Source organism: Onychomys torridus, chromosome 3 (assembly GCF_903995425.1).
Source record: "Onychomys torridus chromosome 3, mOncTor1.1, whole genome shotgun sequence".
NCBI classification, from domain to species: domain Eukaryota; kingdom Metazoa; phylum Chordata; class Mammalia; order Rodentia; family Cricetidae; genus Onychomys; species Onychomys torridus.
In genome coordinates, this window is record NC_050445.1 from 33,517,271 (window position 1) to 33,533,804 (window position 16,534).

The window sequence follows — 16,534 nt, forward strand, 5'->3', positions numbered from 1 at the left end:
GAATGCATGCCTATTATCTAAGCTGCCTGTACTGTGGTGCTTCATGTGGCTCCCACAGACAATTCATACCCGTAAGCTTCAATGAAATCCAAATTAAAATACCCCTTGACCTCTCCTTGCATATGACTCTCAAAATAAAATTGAAAATTCATCCTGTCAGATTTATTGTAAGGAGAAATTCAGATAAATGCTGACGATTAGCCAAAATAAGAAAAATAAATCCCCCAGAAACTGGTGTTTTATACTGACAACAGAGAAGGTTCTGTCTACATGCCAAGTTTTCCATCTTCTGATGTAGTTGGCAATGGAAAGGGCTACCTCCATCTTCAGGGCAACTGGGTAGATGTTGGGTCTGAGATTTTGGCTGCCCTCCAGGGCAGTTTGTACCAACATTCAGCGTGTTGCTTATCTAGACAAGACCAGCTAGAAAGCAGGAGGTGTTTTCAGAAATGAAGTTCAGAGATTCAGTCTTCAGACTGACTAATTTCAAAACAGTAACTGAACCAAAATGCAGAGAACTCAGGGAGTCCCCTATAAATCATTGAGATTCTCTGCTGAGCTGTATGCAAGAATTTTCCACAGAAACTTAGAAAATTCCCACTCCCCCAAATTTATCAGACTCACTAGATCAACACTAGTAGTTCTAACAGGATGAATGATCCTTAGAGGATTTTGTTACACTTCCCAAACTGAAAAGTAGTCCTGTTTGAGTATGAAATCCAGTGACCAGAGAAGATGTGTACACACATCATCCCTGAGGTGGTGGAAGAGGGGAGAGGAAGTTTGATTTAAAAAAGGAGGAAAAATAACGAGTCCACGGTGATGTTGAAGTTGGCAAACATAAAAACTGTCAAAAAAACTTAGTAGTCCATAACTGAAAAAAATCCTTAAGGGTATTCAGTAAACACAATACAAGAAGCCTTCCTTTTAGTTGGATTATTGGATGTTTCAGCTAGTTTACTTTTGTTACTTAGTAATAGTTGATGACTAGATGGGTTTCTCACATTCAGTTTTCAATATGGTGGCAAAAATAGTTCAAGTGAATAGACATTCAAGTGTTTATAGTTAGTAATGCAGGTATGTAATTTATTTAACATGTACGAGCCTAATGCTTCAGAATACCTACTAGGCATTTTGTAGATCATAAGTTATTCAAATCTAATCTTCCCCTTACACCTAATAGGCCTAAAAGTAACCAATCTCTCCCATTTAAAACAGTGCCAGATTTTATAAATATCATTTTTGGCACTATACGTTCTTCTGCACAAAGAATCAATGTTACTGTAGAAGATGTGTTGTCAGACTGGAGGGTTTTTGTTTGTTTGTTTGTTTGTTTTTAATGGGATACACAAACACATTCTGTGATGTGTCTTTCTTTGTTTAAGTAAAATGCAGCTAGTGACACTTGGCAGTTGCATATATTTCCATACTGTTTCTCAAATAATGGTGTATAGATACTGCAGCTTCCTTCTGTGCGTCATACCTCATTTTCTTCAGATTGGTGGAAAAGCAAGTGATACTAAGTCTGAACCTCCATGGTGATTATCATGCTTGTTTTCCCTCCACACGTTGCTCTACGTCCTGTATAGACACTACATGGTATGGTCCCATGCAGTATTATTAGAGAGGAGACAAACCCTGCCTGATGCACTTGGACAGTACAATATCTCTTAGGAATGACAGAGTCAAGGTTTGACAAGCTCTGCATTCATACTCCCTTTTCTACCTGTTTATACATTACTGAAATCACATTAATATGAACTAAGCGCTGATGTTCTATTTTCCTTTGATCTAAGAGAAAGCGATCTTTGTAAAGCCCCATGCCAGTGGGCTGAATGGGAGACCTAGAATGCAGCATGGTTGTTGGTAGAATTTTTAATACTCACTACTAAGTTGAAAGAAAACTGGAAAATATCTTTGAGACTTGACTGTTGCTAATAAGGTAAAAAATTAAAATAGATGATTGGAAAATAAAGGGACCTATAATGTCTAGAGTTCTCATCTAAACAACTGGAAAACTGCTAACTATCCCACTCGGGCAAAAATTGCATTGAAATTCATTCCAGCACATTCAGGCAGCACAGCCTCTAAAATGTAGAATGGGTTCTTGCTGCTGCTTTGTCAATATTGTGCAAAATCTGCCTTTCAGGCTCAGCCCACAATCTCAAGTGCATAGATTATTTTCTTCAATCTCCTTAAATTTGCATGTGGGAAACACTCATAACCCAAGGAGAAGTTCAGCATTGTCTACCCAGAAGAAGAGAGGGATAACAAGAAGAGAGGGATCTATTTTGTACATTAAATGGGTATAGCTTCCCTAGGGTTCCAGCCAGGCAGTGTTGCTCTGAGCACTGGCGGATAGAATCAGAACTTACTTAATTATTGCCAGCCTACCAGTGATAACTGAGAGAATAAATGTGTTGGAGACTACAGCTTGTATTTGCTTAGGAAACAAAAGAGTTTTAATTAATCAAGTTTAATTTAATCAGGAAAGCTCTGTATTGGCCAGTGATTTTAGGTGCATCAAGATCCACACCAGTTGGCTAAGCAGAAGGGAGTTTATTCAAGGGTATTACATAGTTCAAAGACTCTCCATGAGCCCAGTGGATCTGGCTTGGATAGTGCAAGGTCAGTAATGATACAGCCAAAGGCAACAGATCCAGGGAAATTATCTAACTACACAACGTGGGATTATTCTCGCAAAACCCCTTCTGCTGAAATTACCTCCTACTCAGCACGTACAATGCAATGACTCAGAGCCTGAAAATCTTCTTAGCTTGCTCACCAAATCGACCCTTCCACCTCCCCCAGACTTTTGTGTGTATATATGTGTGGGGAGGGTATCCAATATCTCCCAATTTGGTCCCTGTTGTGTGTTACTCACATACCGTGTATACCTTCATATCTCATTTAAATATATTTGCTTGATAAATAGTAGATCTAACTGAGAATCTTGCTGCAATGGAATTTGGGAAATATAATTGGCTTTTTAGATTCTACCTATAAGCACAGGATGGCCTGCTACAAGAATCTTGAATTAGTACTTAGTGGACTGATCTTTCAGAGTGGGCAGGAGAGTTGCAATGTATTGGAGTCTATATCATTAGCTAGCACCCTTCTCTTCTTGGAGTAGAGGAAGTATTGTTGCCATTCCATGGCTACAGCATTCATTACCTACAGAGGTTTTGTTCAAGACAACGAACATATTTAAAGTAGAGTTAGGTCTCTTCTTCTTGAAACAAGTATTATTTTCCTCTCATGGAGCTAACTGAGCTGTATTAACTGTGAAGAAAATTATAGTTCCCCTATTCAGATAGTTCTGTAGAAAGAACCACAGCAAAGAACTCAGGAGATTTCCTGAATCTGGTGTTTCAAGGGTCTCCTTAAATGATGGGATCACTCAGAAATTAGAAAATGACTGGGACAAGCAAGGGTCCTGGGAGGGACCCCTCTGTGGCGAAACAGGGTCCCACCACCAGCATCATCTTAGTGAGTGCTGCAGCCCATGGAACAAACATCATCCTCTAAGTAGCACAGGCATGTGGGGCCTGGGACTGGGATTTACATGGGAACTTCAGTGAGATTTGGATTTTCTGTGGGTTGCAAATGATATTGCTTAATCAGTCTAGACTATTCAAGGATTTCAGATATGGCAGTTGCTTTTTACATTAGAAGCATTAGTGGTATCTTGAAGTTCATTTAGGGCTTGCTTAGTTGGGAGGGTGGTCATTGGCTTTTAAGTTGTCTGGCACCTGGGGCTTGTCCAAAATGTTCCTGGGATTGTCCATGCTGTGAGCTCAAAGTTTGATGTCTGTCCTGCAGGTGATTGAGGAAATGAATTAAAGTTGGTCTGCCAGCTCCGTTACAACCCATAATCTGCTACCAGGTGCTTGTTGAATTTCTCCACTCATGATAACGCCCATTCTTTTTTTTTTTTTTTCTCCAGCTATTTCTAAAAGTTTTCCATCTCATTGTTCTGTCTGGGACAGCTGCCTAGCTTTCTCTTAGGTTTGATGATTCATCTTTACAGATCAAAAGAAAGGCTACTGTCTCAGAGCCAGGCTCCACTGTGTGCAGTGCACAGCTTTTGGCAGCTGACTATTGAATGGGAAAATGGGTCAGTAAAGTGATATTCCCAGCATTCTCCATTCTCTCTCCACCAAATAGATTTCTGTTGTTTGTTCTTTTGAAGATAAAAGAAGTTCCTCAACATTTTTTTTTTTTCCATTTTGCAAGGCTCTGTCATCCAGCAGAAAGAGGCATAGCTTCACTGTGCATACAGACTTTTCTAGGCTCTGGAACTTTTAACTGTGTGGAGAGAGTGTATGGTGTAGAATCTCCATGCAGAATGGCTCAGGACCTGCCTCCACTGCTGAGATTCTTTGGCTGGAAAAAGGGGTGCTGAGGATCTTTGTCCTTCCAATTTGACAGCAGGAGAGGCAGCATGGGGTACATAATAGGACTTCCATGTTTCTTGGTCAGAGAGAAACCCTCTTTCTCAGTTTGGGCTCAGATTTTCATTTTGTGGCTATTCTGCTTGTAGAAATGTTTAATGCCACCTATATTTTTATTTCCTAGTTATAATATTATATCCAAAGCAAGATCTGATTCTGTTCCTTTCGTGTCAAAGTGATGTTTTGTCTTCCAAACTGTGGACAGTAAATACAACATAGTGTTGTTGTTAAGATGAAATAAAGATACATTATACATATATATGAAATTCCCAAAAAATGAATGAAGAATATTATTAATAAAAAATGAAAATGAGGTCCATATGTAATGTGCTTGATAAACGTACAATAATTTTGAGATTACTTTCCTGTTTCCTCCATCCTTTTGATGTAGGCATTTTCAGTGGGGCTTTTTGTTTCTCTCTCTCTCTCTCTCTCTCTCTCTCTCTCTCTCTCTCTCTCACACACACACACACACACACACACACACACACACACACACAAGACTGATCTCACAATGTAGGTCAGGCTGACCTAGAAGTCACTGTATAGCTCAGGTTGATCCTGAATTCACACTTTCCTTAGTAGTCGTATTGCATGGTAGTGCACCACCACAGCCACCACAGCCAATGTTGAAGTGGGTATTCACGCCTCTGATGTAAGAAGACCTGTGGTGATTGCAGTAGTAACTAGCCATGAGTTTTCTCACACAGTTCACGGCTTAGTGTAGTGTGTACCTGCTACTACTGAATAGGTACAAAGTGCTGAAGTACATCCTGCAACTTCTGGTTTCACGGACGAGGAAGCTGAAGCCATAGGGAAGCCAGGCACTTAGAGCAGGATTCCATCCTAACAAGCAGAGTTGTGGATTTAGATACACGGCAGTTTGATTAGGGATCTCCTGTACCACATACAGCTTCTCCCTGTGTAATTCAGTATAGATGTCATGACTCCTATGTAAAAAGGGTCATGAATTCCAGACGCATCCTAAATCTTTACCAGCTTTCATGAGAATCATCCTGCTTGGACTTTCCCTGATCTTTGCTCTACACACTGTCTATGTGCTTTGCACCAGTCAAACCAAAGGTCCAAACTTCAGGGGATAGATGAATGGGACATGACTGGGGTGGATGGATGAAAGAATGGATGGTATATCCACCTGTACTGTCTTACCTGGATCACTGGGCCATGCTGTTCACACACTGGTTTGCTGCATCTGCTGAGGAATCACTGCTGAAAGTTCACCAGGAAGAAGAATCTCTTGGGTGTTTAGATCTTGTCCTTAAGTCAAGAACTTTTGGTCCTACTTGCCAAGGCAGACATAAGAATGAGGAACTAAAAATATTTGTAGGGTTTACTTCACTCTATGTCTGCGTTTATCTCCCTGCGTAAATTCCACACGTTGGAGGCTCATTAGTTGTGCACACAGAAGGCAGCTCTGTAATAATTAGTACTAAAGAAGGCAGCATAATCGAACAACGTTCACACTAATTACTTTTTGGGCTGAAGATCTTGAGTTTTCTCTCTCCAGAAGCTTTTGTATTTCTGCCTTCTAATTTCTGAATCAAGAATTACTTCTTGTGTTCTCTGTAGTTTGTTGTTGTTTCTTTTCTCGAGCATCATAAGAGTAGTTTATTTATTAGATATTTGTTATATGGCAAGCCTTATGCTAATTTTTTGGCGTAGCTTGTCTCCCTTAATCCTCATAACAACATATAGGAGTTTCACCACATTTTATAGTCTAGGAATTGTAATTTGTATAAGTTGATCCTCCCAGTAAGTGGCCAATCTTGAAACAGAAGTTGAGATTTCTATACCAAGGACTCCCAGAAGAATTTATGAAAATAAAATTGATAATTTGTTTTTGTTTTCTTTTGTGGTAATTTAAAACAGCCAGCCATATAAATACATTTGGGGACATTTATGATTGAATCCAATCAGATAATTCCTGGCTTATCTTTCTTTTTGTATAGTAATTGCATTGAAACCAAAGGACAACTTTTAGTACTGTATTCATCCAACTGGGGCCCTACAAGAAGGATGTAGTGTTTTAAAGTGAGGAATCGTAGATCATGCCACCCTGCCATACTAGTGGCCTCCCAGACAGAATCAGATATTCTAGATTCTGCTGTGAGCTTCGTGGAGGCTCTGGTGCCTCTCTCTATCTGAGGCATATCTGTCTTGGTAACAAGGGCTGTCAGGAGGTACTCAGCCACAGTCCCAGCAGCCCTAGTCAGCTCTGCACTGATGCAGAGCTGGCGGGAGCCCACAGGGAAATCAAAGAAGACTGACTGGCTGGTGCTCAGGATGCAGAGGCAATGAAAGGAAAGAAAAGAAACAAAGGCTTTTTCTAGAAGAGTAAGCAATATTCATAGGAAAATTCATCAGAAATCCAAAGGCTGGGAGCAGGTAAAAGTGTTCCTGGGCTCCTGCTTAGACACACAGGGTAGAGTCTGGAGATATTTTTCGCTGATTAAAGTGTTCATAGTATTCACTCTTAGGAGACTTTCAAAACCTGTCTTTATTCTAGAAAAAAATTGAAACTCCTTGTTTTCTGACTTTCATCCAGACACACAAGGATAAAAAATCCTGCTGCTATGAAAGCTACTGTCGAGAATGTGAAAGATTCAGAGAGAGCAATGAAGGTCTAGTCTTGACTGTGTTACAGATGGGTACTAGGGTCTCACCTGCTTGGAACCAGAAGCACCTGTGTGGAGATGTGAGAACAGGACTAATGTTGTGTATGTTTGTGTGACTACTATTGAACATAAACCTGACATAAATTTTCTAGTGTTGATTTTTATAATTACATAATGGATCTGACTGTGACATTTTCATGCGTATATGACATCATGCTTTGCTCACTTCACCTCCCATTACTCTCCTGTGTCCCCTTTCCCACCTCTTTCTGGTCACCTCCCTGCCCCTCAGATAGTCTCTCCATTTTGCTTTTATGTCATATGTCACACACCTACATATATAGATCTGGATTCTAAATAGGAGGGAAAACATGCAGTGGTTCTCGCTCTCCCTCCTCTATATTTTAATGGGTGTATGTGAGCATGTGTTAGGTGGGGGTTGAAGTTAGCTGTCTTCTTCATTCGCTACCCCACCCTGTCTGTTGAGAGATCTCTCACTGAACCATGATCACCAATTTGGCTAGGCTGCCTGGTCAATAACCTTCTATGTTTTGCCCTGTCTCCCATTACCTATGCTGGGGTTACAGACACGCACTGCAGAGCCCATCCTGGCAAAGCTTGTCCTTGTACGTAAGTTCTGGGGCTCTGAGCTCAAGTTCTCATATTCTTGCAACAAGCACCTTGCCTCAACACCAATATGATACATTTACCACATATTCTCTTCTGTAGGCCAAAGTAAAAAGCAAGGGACATATATTTTGACCTTCTATAGTGGATCTTAAGGATATACATACATGAGCTGCTTTGGTAATAATTAAGTGTGATGTATTAGTTTACTAGATTTGCTGTAACAAAGCATCCCAGACTCAGTACCCTAAACAACACATGTACATTTCTTCATGATTCTAGAAGCTACAAGTAAGTAAGAGAGCAAGATCTGTGTAGGTTGGTATCTCCTGACATCTCTTCATTTGGCTTGGAAATGGCTGCTTTTTTTTCCAGTGTCCCCACTGTGTGTGAATTGACTCTTCCGAGGATATCAGTCACCAGATTAAGACTTCATTTTGACTGAATTACTCCTGCAAAGGCTCTGTCTCCAGATATATTGGCTCTATGAGATACATGGATTGAAATTTTAGCATGGATTTGGGGGAACACATTTAACCCATAAAACTTCATTTAATCCATGCCTATAATTTTTTGAACCCCCAAGAAAAATTCATATGGAAGCAAACAAGGAACAATTCATAGTGTTATACTTTAGGATGCAAAAATCTTCACATCCTGAAGTTCAAGCTTCTCCTCATTTTGTGAATCATAATTTGTTTTTTTTTAATTGGTGCTGATCTTATATAAAGTATTTATCAGGTATGGTGGTGGAAAACAATAATGAGCTAAGTGGAAATGTGACATGTCCAACAGATCCCATCAATATAATTGCTTATCATTTATAATATGACAAATGTTCTGACTGAGTCCTCATTTAAGAAATAATATATTAAATATTTAGATGTCTTCTCTGTTGCCTCAGGGTGGAAGAAGTCAGTAGGGAAGCCACTGCTGAGTGCAAGGTCATGGCAGTGGTTCACTGACTTAGGAAAGGGAAGAGATTTTTGCAACAAAAATCTGTGTTGTGAATAGGTGGTTAAAATATGAGGACTACGCCATTACATTAGTGAAATAATAATGATAAATGCCCATTTTCTATCTGATATATACAAGTGTCAAGCCTGTCAGGGACTCCAACACATGAATACAGGGCTGGCTTTTCTCTTGTGTCAACTGCACATAGAAAGTACATTATAAAATTGCTGAGAAAGCAATGAAGACATCATATTTTAGCCCTTCCCCCCTCCTCACACACAAACAGTGTGGCAAGTTGGCAGGGAAATAAGACTGGGATACTTGTAGAAAGGAAAACAAACTTGCTTACATTATTTTATTTGTCATTATTACCTATTCATATTATTTATTGATATTTATTTATTTATTTATAACAGTTTATTGATAGGTGTGTGGGTTCCTTTGGAAAATACTTAACTTCTTGAAGGACTTTTATTAACTTGGCTCTATTTGGTTGAAATAAATAATCTTCCTGTACTGTACAACTGTGTATAATATTTAATATGTTACATATTATTAATCATATTAACAGCATATATTACTAAATGACTTTATAATGATTTAATATCAATATATCTTAATATTTAACAATGTTTGTAGGGGATAGTTCCTGTCCTGACTGCCTACTCTTAAATAATTACTCAGAGGCTTAATATAAATTACAAATGCTTGGCCAATAGCTCAGGCTTGTTACTAACTAGCTCTTACTAGCTCTATTAACCTATGTGCTACTCTGAGGCTTATGGCTTTTGCCTCTGTCCCATTTTGTATGTCTGATTTGTACTCCCTCAGGCTGGTGATTCTCTCATCCTGTCCTTTCTCATCTTATCATTCTCAGTTTGGCTCTCCAGCCTAACTTTATCCTGTTCAGGTACTGGCCAGTCAGCGTGTTTATTAAACCAATCACAGTGACATATATTCACACAGTGTATAAAAGGATTATCTCACAGTAAATATTTAAATATATATATTTAAATTTAAGTGGATCTCAGTGAGAATTTAATGAAATTTTGGAGAGCACAGGCAACTAGAACCTGGATCAAGGTAAAGAAAAGAGTTATGATTCATGAGTCCACAAAGCTCATTATCAGTTTTGAGGTGCAGTGTGAGAAATCATACATTTCTTGTGAACAAGGTAGCTCATTCTTAAGTGCCAGTGAGTCACTTTAAATAGGTCTACCAAGCATAGAAACTATTTTGATGATAGCCAGGCTTCAGGATGTGTTACACTATGATTTTTCTATATGACAGTGATAGGTTCCTATTCATTTGGTAGATTACTGTCATTTATTGACCCAAACAAACTCATAGTAGACTCCTGAGCTCTGAAAGCACAGCATGCACTTTTGAGTCTTTTATTTTACCCACTAGGATAGAATGACTTATTTCTGTTGTTGTCATTGATTTCTCCCATTGCTTTACTGAATCAAAGCTACTCAGCTCAAGCCAACAGGAAACAAGGGCTGATATTTGACATCATATCCCTAATAATTTCCTTGTTAGTTTTATGTACATTTAATAGCCATATGAGATACTATAACCACATAGTATAGCTCATATTAATCCCTCTTCATTCTTCTCACTGCCTGTCTTAGCCAGTGTTCTATTACTGTGAAGAAACACCATGACCATGGCAACTCTTATAAAGAAAAGCATTCAATTGGGCCTGGCTTACAGTTTCAGAGGTTTAGTCCATCATTATCATGGGGGGACATAGCTACATGCAGGCAGACATTGCACTGGAGGAGCTGCAAGTTCTACATCTGGATCCACAGGCAGCAGGAATAAAGAGACCCGGGGCTTGATTTGAGCATTTGAAACCTCAAAGTCTACTCCTACCACACTTCCTCCAGCAAGGCCACATCTCCTAATCCTTGTCTAGTAGTGTGACTCCCTAATGACCAAACATTCCATTCAAACATAGGAGCCTATGGGGCCATTCCTATTCAAACCACCACATGACCTTTCTTCTTCCCTGTTATTTTTGCTATGAGATAAATCTGCCCCAGAATATTCAACTTTTCAATTTAGTGTGAAAGCATTGGTCCTTACAGTGTTTAAATGGCTGTCAGTCTCTTAGGGCTGCCTTCTGACCCCATGTCTATCATTTTCCTAATACAGAGAATAGTTTAGAAGTTACTCTGTCAACTGCATAGTAGCCATTGTTCCTAAAGGACTGTGCAGAGGGGAAGAAGAGATAACTCATGTCCTTTGACTATTCAGCTTTGTGGAGCAAATTGACTGTGATAAGATTCCATAGAAATTGCTGATAAAAATTTAGGTTAGAACTCACAAGAAGTAGAGTTGTGATACAGATCTGGAGCTTCAAAATACTCTTTTCTTCTATCTAGGAAATCATCTCCTTATAATCTATACTCAGGTAAAAATTTTAAAGCTTCTTGATTTGTGAGCAAAAACAAAAAAAAAAGTGATGACAGCATCCAAATGAACTACAAAAGAAGAACTGTTAAAGCAAATGGGATACTTTATCTTACGTCGGGGAATCAACTTGGTCATGTTTCAAGGTTTATACAAGTATTGCAGAAGGTAGATTCAACAGATTTTAAAAGATTTATTTATTTTTATTTTTATGTGTATGAGTGTTTTGTCTACACATATGTCTGTGATCCATGTATGTGCCTGATGCCCATGGAGGGCAGAAGAGGGAATCAGATTCCCTGGAACTGGAGTTGTATGTGGGTGCTGGGACCATAACTCAGGTCCAAGGTTAGAGCAGCAAATACTTTAACCACTGAGCCATCTCTCTAGTACTCAACAGTTTTCAGTGCATTCCTAATGGAAACAATAGGAAGAAATACAAATAGAATTTACCAATAATCACTTTGTTTCCATATTGGCAAATGATAGACAATTCTTGTTAACATGTGAATGTTTCTATATTGTCTACATGAGCTCATGCTACATTTAAAAACAGGGAAGTTACTAATATTTCTAAGAATGATGAAATAACTCAGGGGAAAATATCTTTTTTTTCATACTGTCTAGAATTCAGAAGCTTTTTCGTCTTAGTAATTCATTCTCGTAGATGCTCTCTATTTTATGTCACAGGAATCTGCAATGTATTTGCAGTTAATTAGCAAGAAAAATTGGCCTCAAAACCCTGGCATGATCTTTAACATAAGCATGGCCTTTAAAACACTTTTAAAAAATTGAAATATACATGTAGAACAATCTTGAAAACATTTCCCTTTGGATTTTTTGTGATGCCAACTATTTGAAGATGCTGTTTGTTCCTTTCACCTTTCACTTTTATGTAGGAGAATCTCAAGCTCCATCTGATCTGTAGTGGAGATGGCATGCATATTTATTTCTCACTGAATAAATGGATGTTTGGGAGGCATAGTGAAGTGGGATCTCAGAGGCCATCATCTCACACAGTACTCCCCATATTCCTCCATGAGGATGGAGGCTTTATTCTTACCAATTGGCAGAAAACAAATGCAGACTGACTGATTTCCCCAACACAGGGCTGATCTATGTCAGGCACTGACAGGAAGCAATGCTGCAAGTTGGCACTTGCTTTTTAGTATGCACTTAACAAAAGTCTCAGTGTTTCTGCATGAAGAAAATGGGACCAGAATGGATTGTTATGCGGCTCATACAGTTCCTCCTCATTCTTCTTATTTCCTTTGTCTTCCCTACTGGTAGTTGCAGTTTGGCTTTTTTTTTTTTTCAGACTGCCAACTCATAAATAGTGACAAGGAGATCTATTATTAGTTATGAAAGCTTTGTATTTAGCTAAACTTGGTTTTAACTAGCTCTTATAACTTAATTAATCCATATTTTTCAATCCATGTTTTGCCACATGACTTCTTACCTCATCTCCGTACTGTGCGAGCTGCTTTTCCCTACATCTCCCTGGTGAATTGCTCATGCCTAGATTCTTCCTCCTCTTCCTCTCTCTCCCATGAAATCCCACCTATCCTCTCCTGCCTATCTAATGGCCATTCAGCTCTTTATTACACCAGTTGCAGCAATATATCTTCACATAGTGGACAACATCAGGTATTTGCTATACTTTGCAATAATTCACTTGGTTCTTGGAGACCATAATAATGATGCTTATATTCATGATTCATAGCAATAGGAGGCATTTCAAATCTTTCTGTTTTGTTAGAAGATCTCAAGACTTTAGAAACACTTTGCAACATATTGCAAATACAATTGCATTTCTAATCTAATAGTGCTAACTTCTACAGCCATCTTGTGTCTGCATCCCAACTATGGGCACTATCCTCTATGAACTTAGTCATTTTCTAAGGAAAGGATGAGGGTTTACAAACCCAGGGAGCTAAAACATCAGTGTGTAGCTATGATGTATGCATGTCTTTATATTGTCTACATGAGCCCATATTACATTTAAAATGTCTGGAGCAGGGATGCCCCTTAGGTATCACTGAAGGGACAGAGCAGATATTCTTCCAGGAGATAGCCCTTCCTCTTGAATGTCTCACAGTTGCTCATTTCTTGGCAAGCATGTCTGCTTCACAGTCTCAGTACAGGATGGAGAAAGTGATGGGAAGCCTGGGGATTGAGTTAACATTTGGTATGTCATACCACTTGCTTTTGTTCAATGCAAACTAAGGTGCCCTACTGTTACACATCAGTGTCTGGATCCTCCTGGCTCTTAATGCTTTGCAGAGTGGCCACTGCATGAACATTATAAAGCACTAGGCTTTACCAAGTGAAGTTCTGCCCTAGATCAAGTGGGGACCCTCATGATCATACCAAAGCTTTGTCTTTTGGTCACCTTGAAAGACTACTGAAATGAAATTGACTTTATTCACAGAGTTAATTCAGGTCTCATTCTTGAAAATAAGAAAGCAATGTTAACTTTCCAAATGTGACTCACTATGACCTCATATCAGTAAAAGGGAGAAAATAAGAAGATTGAAAGGAAAAGGATGGAGCCATTTGATGCAATTCCTAATGGTTTTATTGTGTATCTAATATATAGGAGGTTGATACCCTCCCTCTGTTTGATTCACTCAACTCTGTATGGTCCTTTAGACAAAGCTCCCTTGGACTACATATTATATGGTCCATAGTTCTACTATAAAGAGCTGCCTGAATATATTAGCAGATGTACATTGGAACTGTTTGCTTAGAAGGAAAAAAAAGTGAATGCTAATGAATGGTGAATTAACATTTCCAATTGAAGGGATTGTTAAAGCATTGGAACTAAGCAAGTCAACTAAAGCCTTCCATCAAGAAGAGGCCTGGTTTATTCCTAAGAGAGTCCAGCCTGCTACATATGTTTTCTTTTCTTATATGAAATAAATTTTTTATAATTCAAAATTATGGATAAAGTTTATTTTTTTATTTTTTCTCCTTTTTTTATTTATCATATTTGTGTTTTAATTTTAGATATCAGCCATGGGTTTCCCTGTCCTCCCCCATCCCGCCCCCACCCCCACCTTCCCCAGTCCCTCTCCTCCATTCCCATCTCCTCCAGGACCAAGACTCCCCTGGGGATTCAATTCAACCTGGTAGATTCAGTACAGGCAGGTCCAGTCCCCTCCTTCCAGGCTGAGCAAAGTGTCCCTGTGTAAGCCCAAGGATCCAAACAGCCAGCTCATGCACTAAGAATAGGTCCGGGTCCCACTGCCTGGGTGCCTCCCAAACAGTTCAAGCTATTCAATTGTAGCCAAATGAATGGAAACACATGAATTATGAACCAAAAGCTGTGGAGCCCCCAACTGGATCAGGCCCTCCAGATACATATGTTTTCTAAGCAGGACCCTCAAACAATGTTTGACATTTCAAATGGAGGCAACCAACACAATAACAAGCATGTTTAACTATACACATAGATAGGCTGTGTTCTTCTTGCCCATTCTTATAGATACTTCCCCAAATCTTGTTTGTACACATGCACACACACTGGCAACTTCACAGGAGCAAACATCTTGTGTATTGATCTTGGCCAGTTACATGAAAACTGGCATCCCTTTTGTAGATTAGTACCTTGACGCTATTTTCTTTTTCTTTTAAATTGCAGCAGAATCAAAGAAGAAGAAAAAGGAAGGCAAGAAGCAGGAGAAGATGCTGGATTAAAAGACGCCGCTTTCTGTGTACCAGGAAAAGAACATCAGCAAACAGGATAGTTAACTATTACATTTATACCTACTGTAGGCTTTTTATTCAACCGTTATCTGTAGCTTAAGTATGTGATAGGATAAAAAAAAAGAGAAAAGAAAATTTTTTGTAGTAGCATTTTTTTTTAAGTGTATACCATAGACCCAATAGGGGCTTATAATAAAGGATTGTAATACTGTTTAGGAAGTTGAGCTGTAGTACATGATAGGTGGTAGGCAATTGAGGTAAGTTTTTTGAAGTTATGTGATGTTTCACATTTAAATCTTTTTTTCTTTAATTTTTTTTTTTTTTTTACATTTTCCCCCCTTGGGCAGCAATTTAAATGTTACAACCATGTAAACTACTTCTCTTGCTAGATAGATTTTCACCTAGACTTTTTTTTCCCAATTGAGAAAAATATATACTAAACAAAGCAGCAATAAAATATAATCATTCTATTGAAGAGAAATACATCGTTTTCTGCTGGTGGATGTTTTCTTTAAAAATTAGCAAATCAAGAGAAGGAGAAAGGCAAAACAATGATGTAGTGCAAAGTTGATTTTTGTTTTATAAGAAAAGCATTAAAAAACAAAACTCTTTCGCTTTGGCAGAAACTTTGGTTTCTTGATGAAATAATTTTTTCCATATGAGGAAAAAAATCTAGGGGAATAAATCAAATTGATGCTGAATAAAAGATGCTTTGTGTGCAGTAATTTCATATTGTAATTCTCCTTTTGTCAGCCATGCTGAGAAAGTCCATCATATAAGCTAGTTAAATTCCTCATGGGCACAAACGTTACTCAAGTGTTTTTCCTTCTTTTTTCTTTTCTTTTGTGTTTTGATAAATTGTACAGGCTGAGTGCCCCTAAATACCAAATCTGATGTGCACAAAAGCCTCAACACTTTTGTGCACAGACCTGACCTCACACATGGAAAATTCCACCCATGGCTCTGGGGAAGACTCAGAGCAGAAATGAAGGCACACAGAATTACTGCATACACTTACCTGGGATTGTGTGTACTAGGTGTATAGGAAACAAATCAATGTTTAGTGACAGGTCCCATTCCTGAGACATCTAATCTTGTGCAGGCAGATTATGAAGTAAAAAAAAAAAAAAAAATCAAATACGGTACACCTCATTCCAAACACTTTAGATAAAAGACTCTTGATTTGTATCAGTATTGAGGAATTCATCAAATTTCAATAAGGCTTCAATTAGTCTAGTGTTTAATGCAAGAGAAAAAGGTTCATCCATTGAATGATTTTGGGCTAGCTTGATTCAAAACAGATCAAGATCATGGGGACAAAATGCAAACTGAGTGTTTCCAGAAACCAAGAATTTGCACTCTGTTATATACCACAAATCCTGAAGAGTTTGAGGGCTCCCTCCTTTGCTGACGTCAAAGTACAGTCTTGAGTAAACAAGCCCATGCTTCCGCCTTTCAGGAAACAAAGTTTCCGGAAAGTTGCTGAGTGTGGTACAAAGTCTTAACATAATCAGATTCGATAAGCAGATACCTGTCTAACAAGATGATTACAAAGCCATTTTCAGAGATGGTAGTTCTGCATATCATGGGATAGCCACAAAACAGCTAATTACATGTGGCTCTGATGTGCAGCCAAAGTTATCAGCAGCTAAACTATGCAGGTCATCTTGTCCAAGACTCCACCTGAGCTGGGAATGTAGTTGGAAGATTTCTCAGGTCCTGCCCCAGCCCTAT

The 16,534-nt window shown here is 38.7% G+C and overlaps 1 protein-coding gene across 1 annotated transcript in view; it reads left to right on the forward strand.

The window, feature by feature from the left end:
* Positions 1 to 15,525, forward strand: part of Ptn (pleiotrophin) — an 85,884-nt gene extending 70,359 nt beyond the window's left edge. Inside the window, exon 5 of the mRNA XM_036182614.1 lies at positions 14,736 to 15,525. Within this exon, the coding sequence (XP_036038507.1) occupies positions 14,736 to 14,791 (56 nt within the window). The 3' untranslated portion in view covers positions 14,792 to 15,525. The remainder of the gene's footprint in view (positions 1 to 14,735) is intronic.
* The last annotated feature ends 1,009 nt before the right edge of the window (positions 15,526 to 16,534 follow it).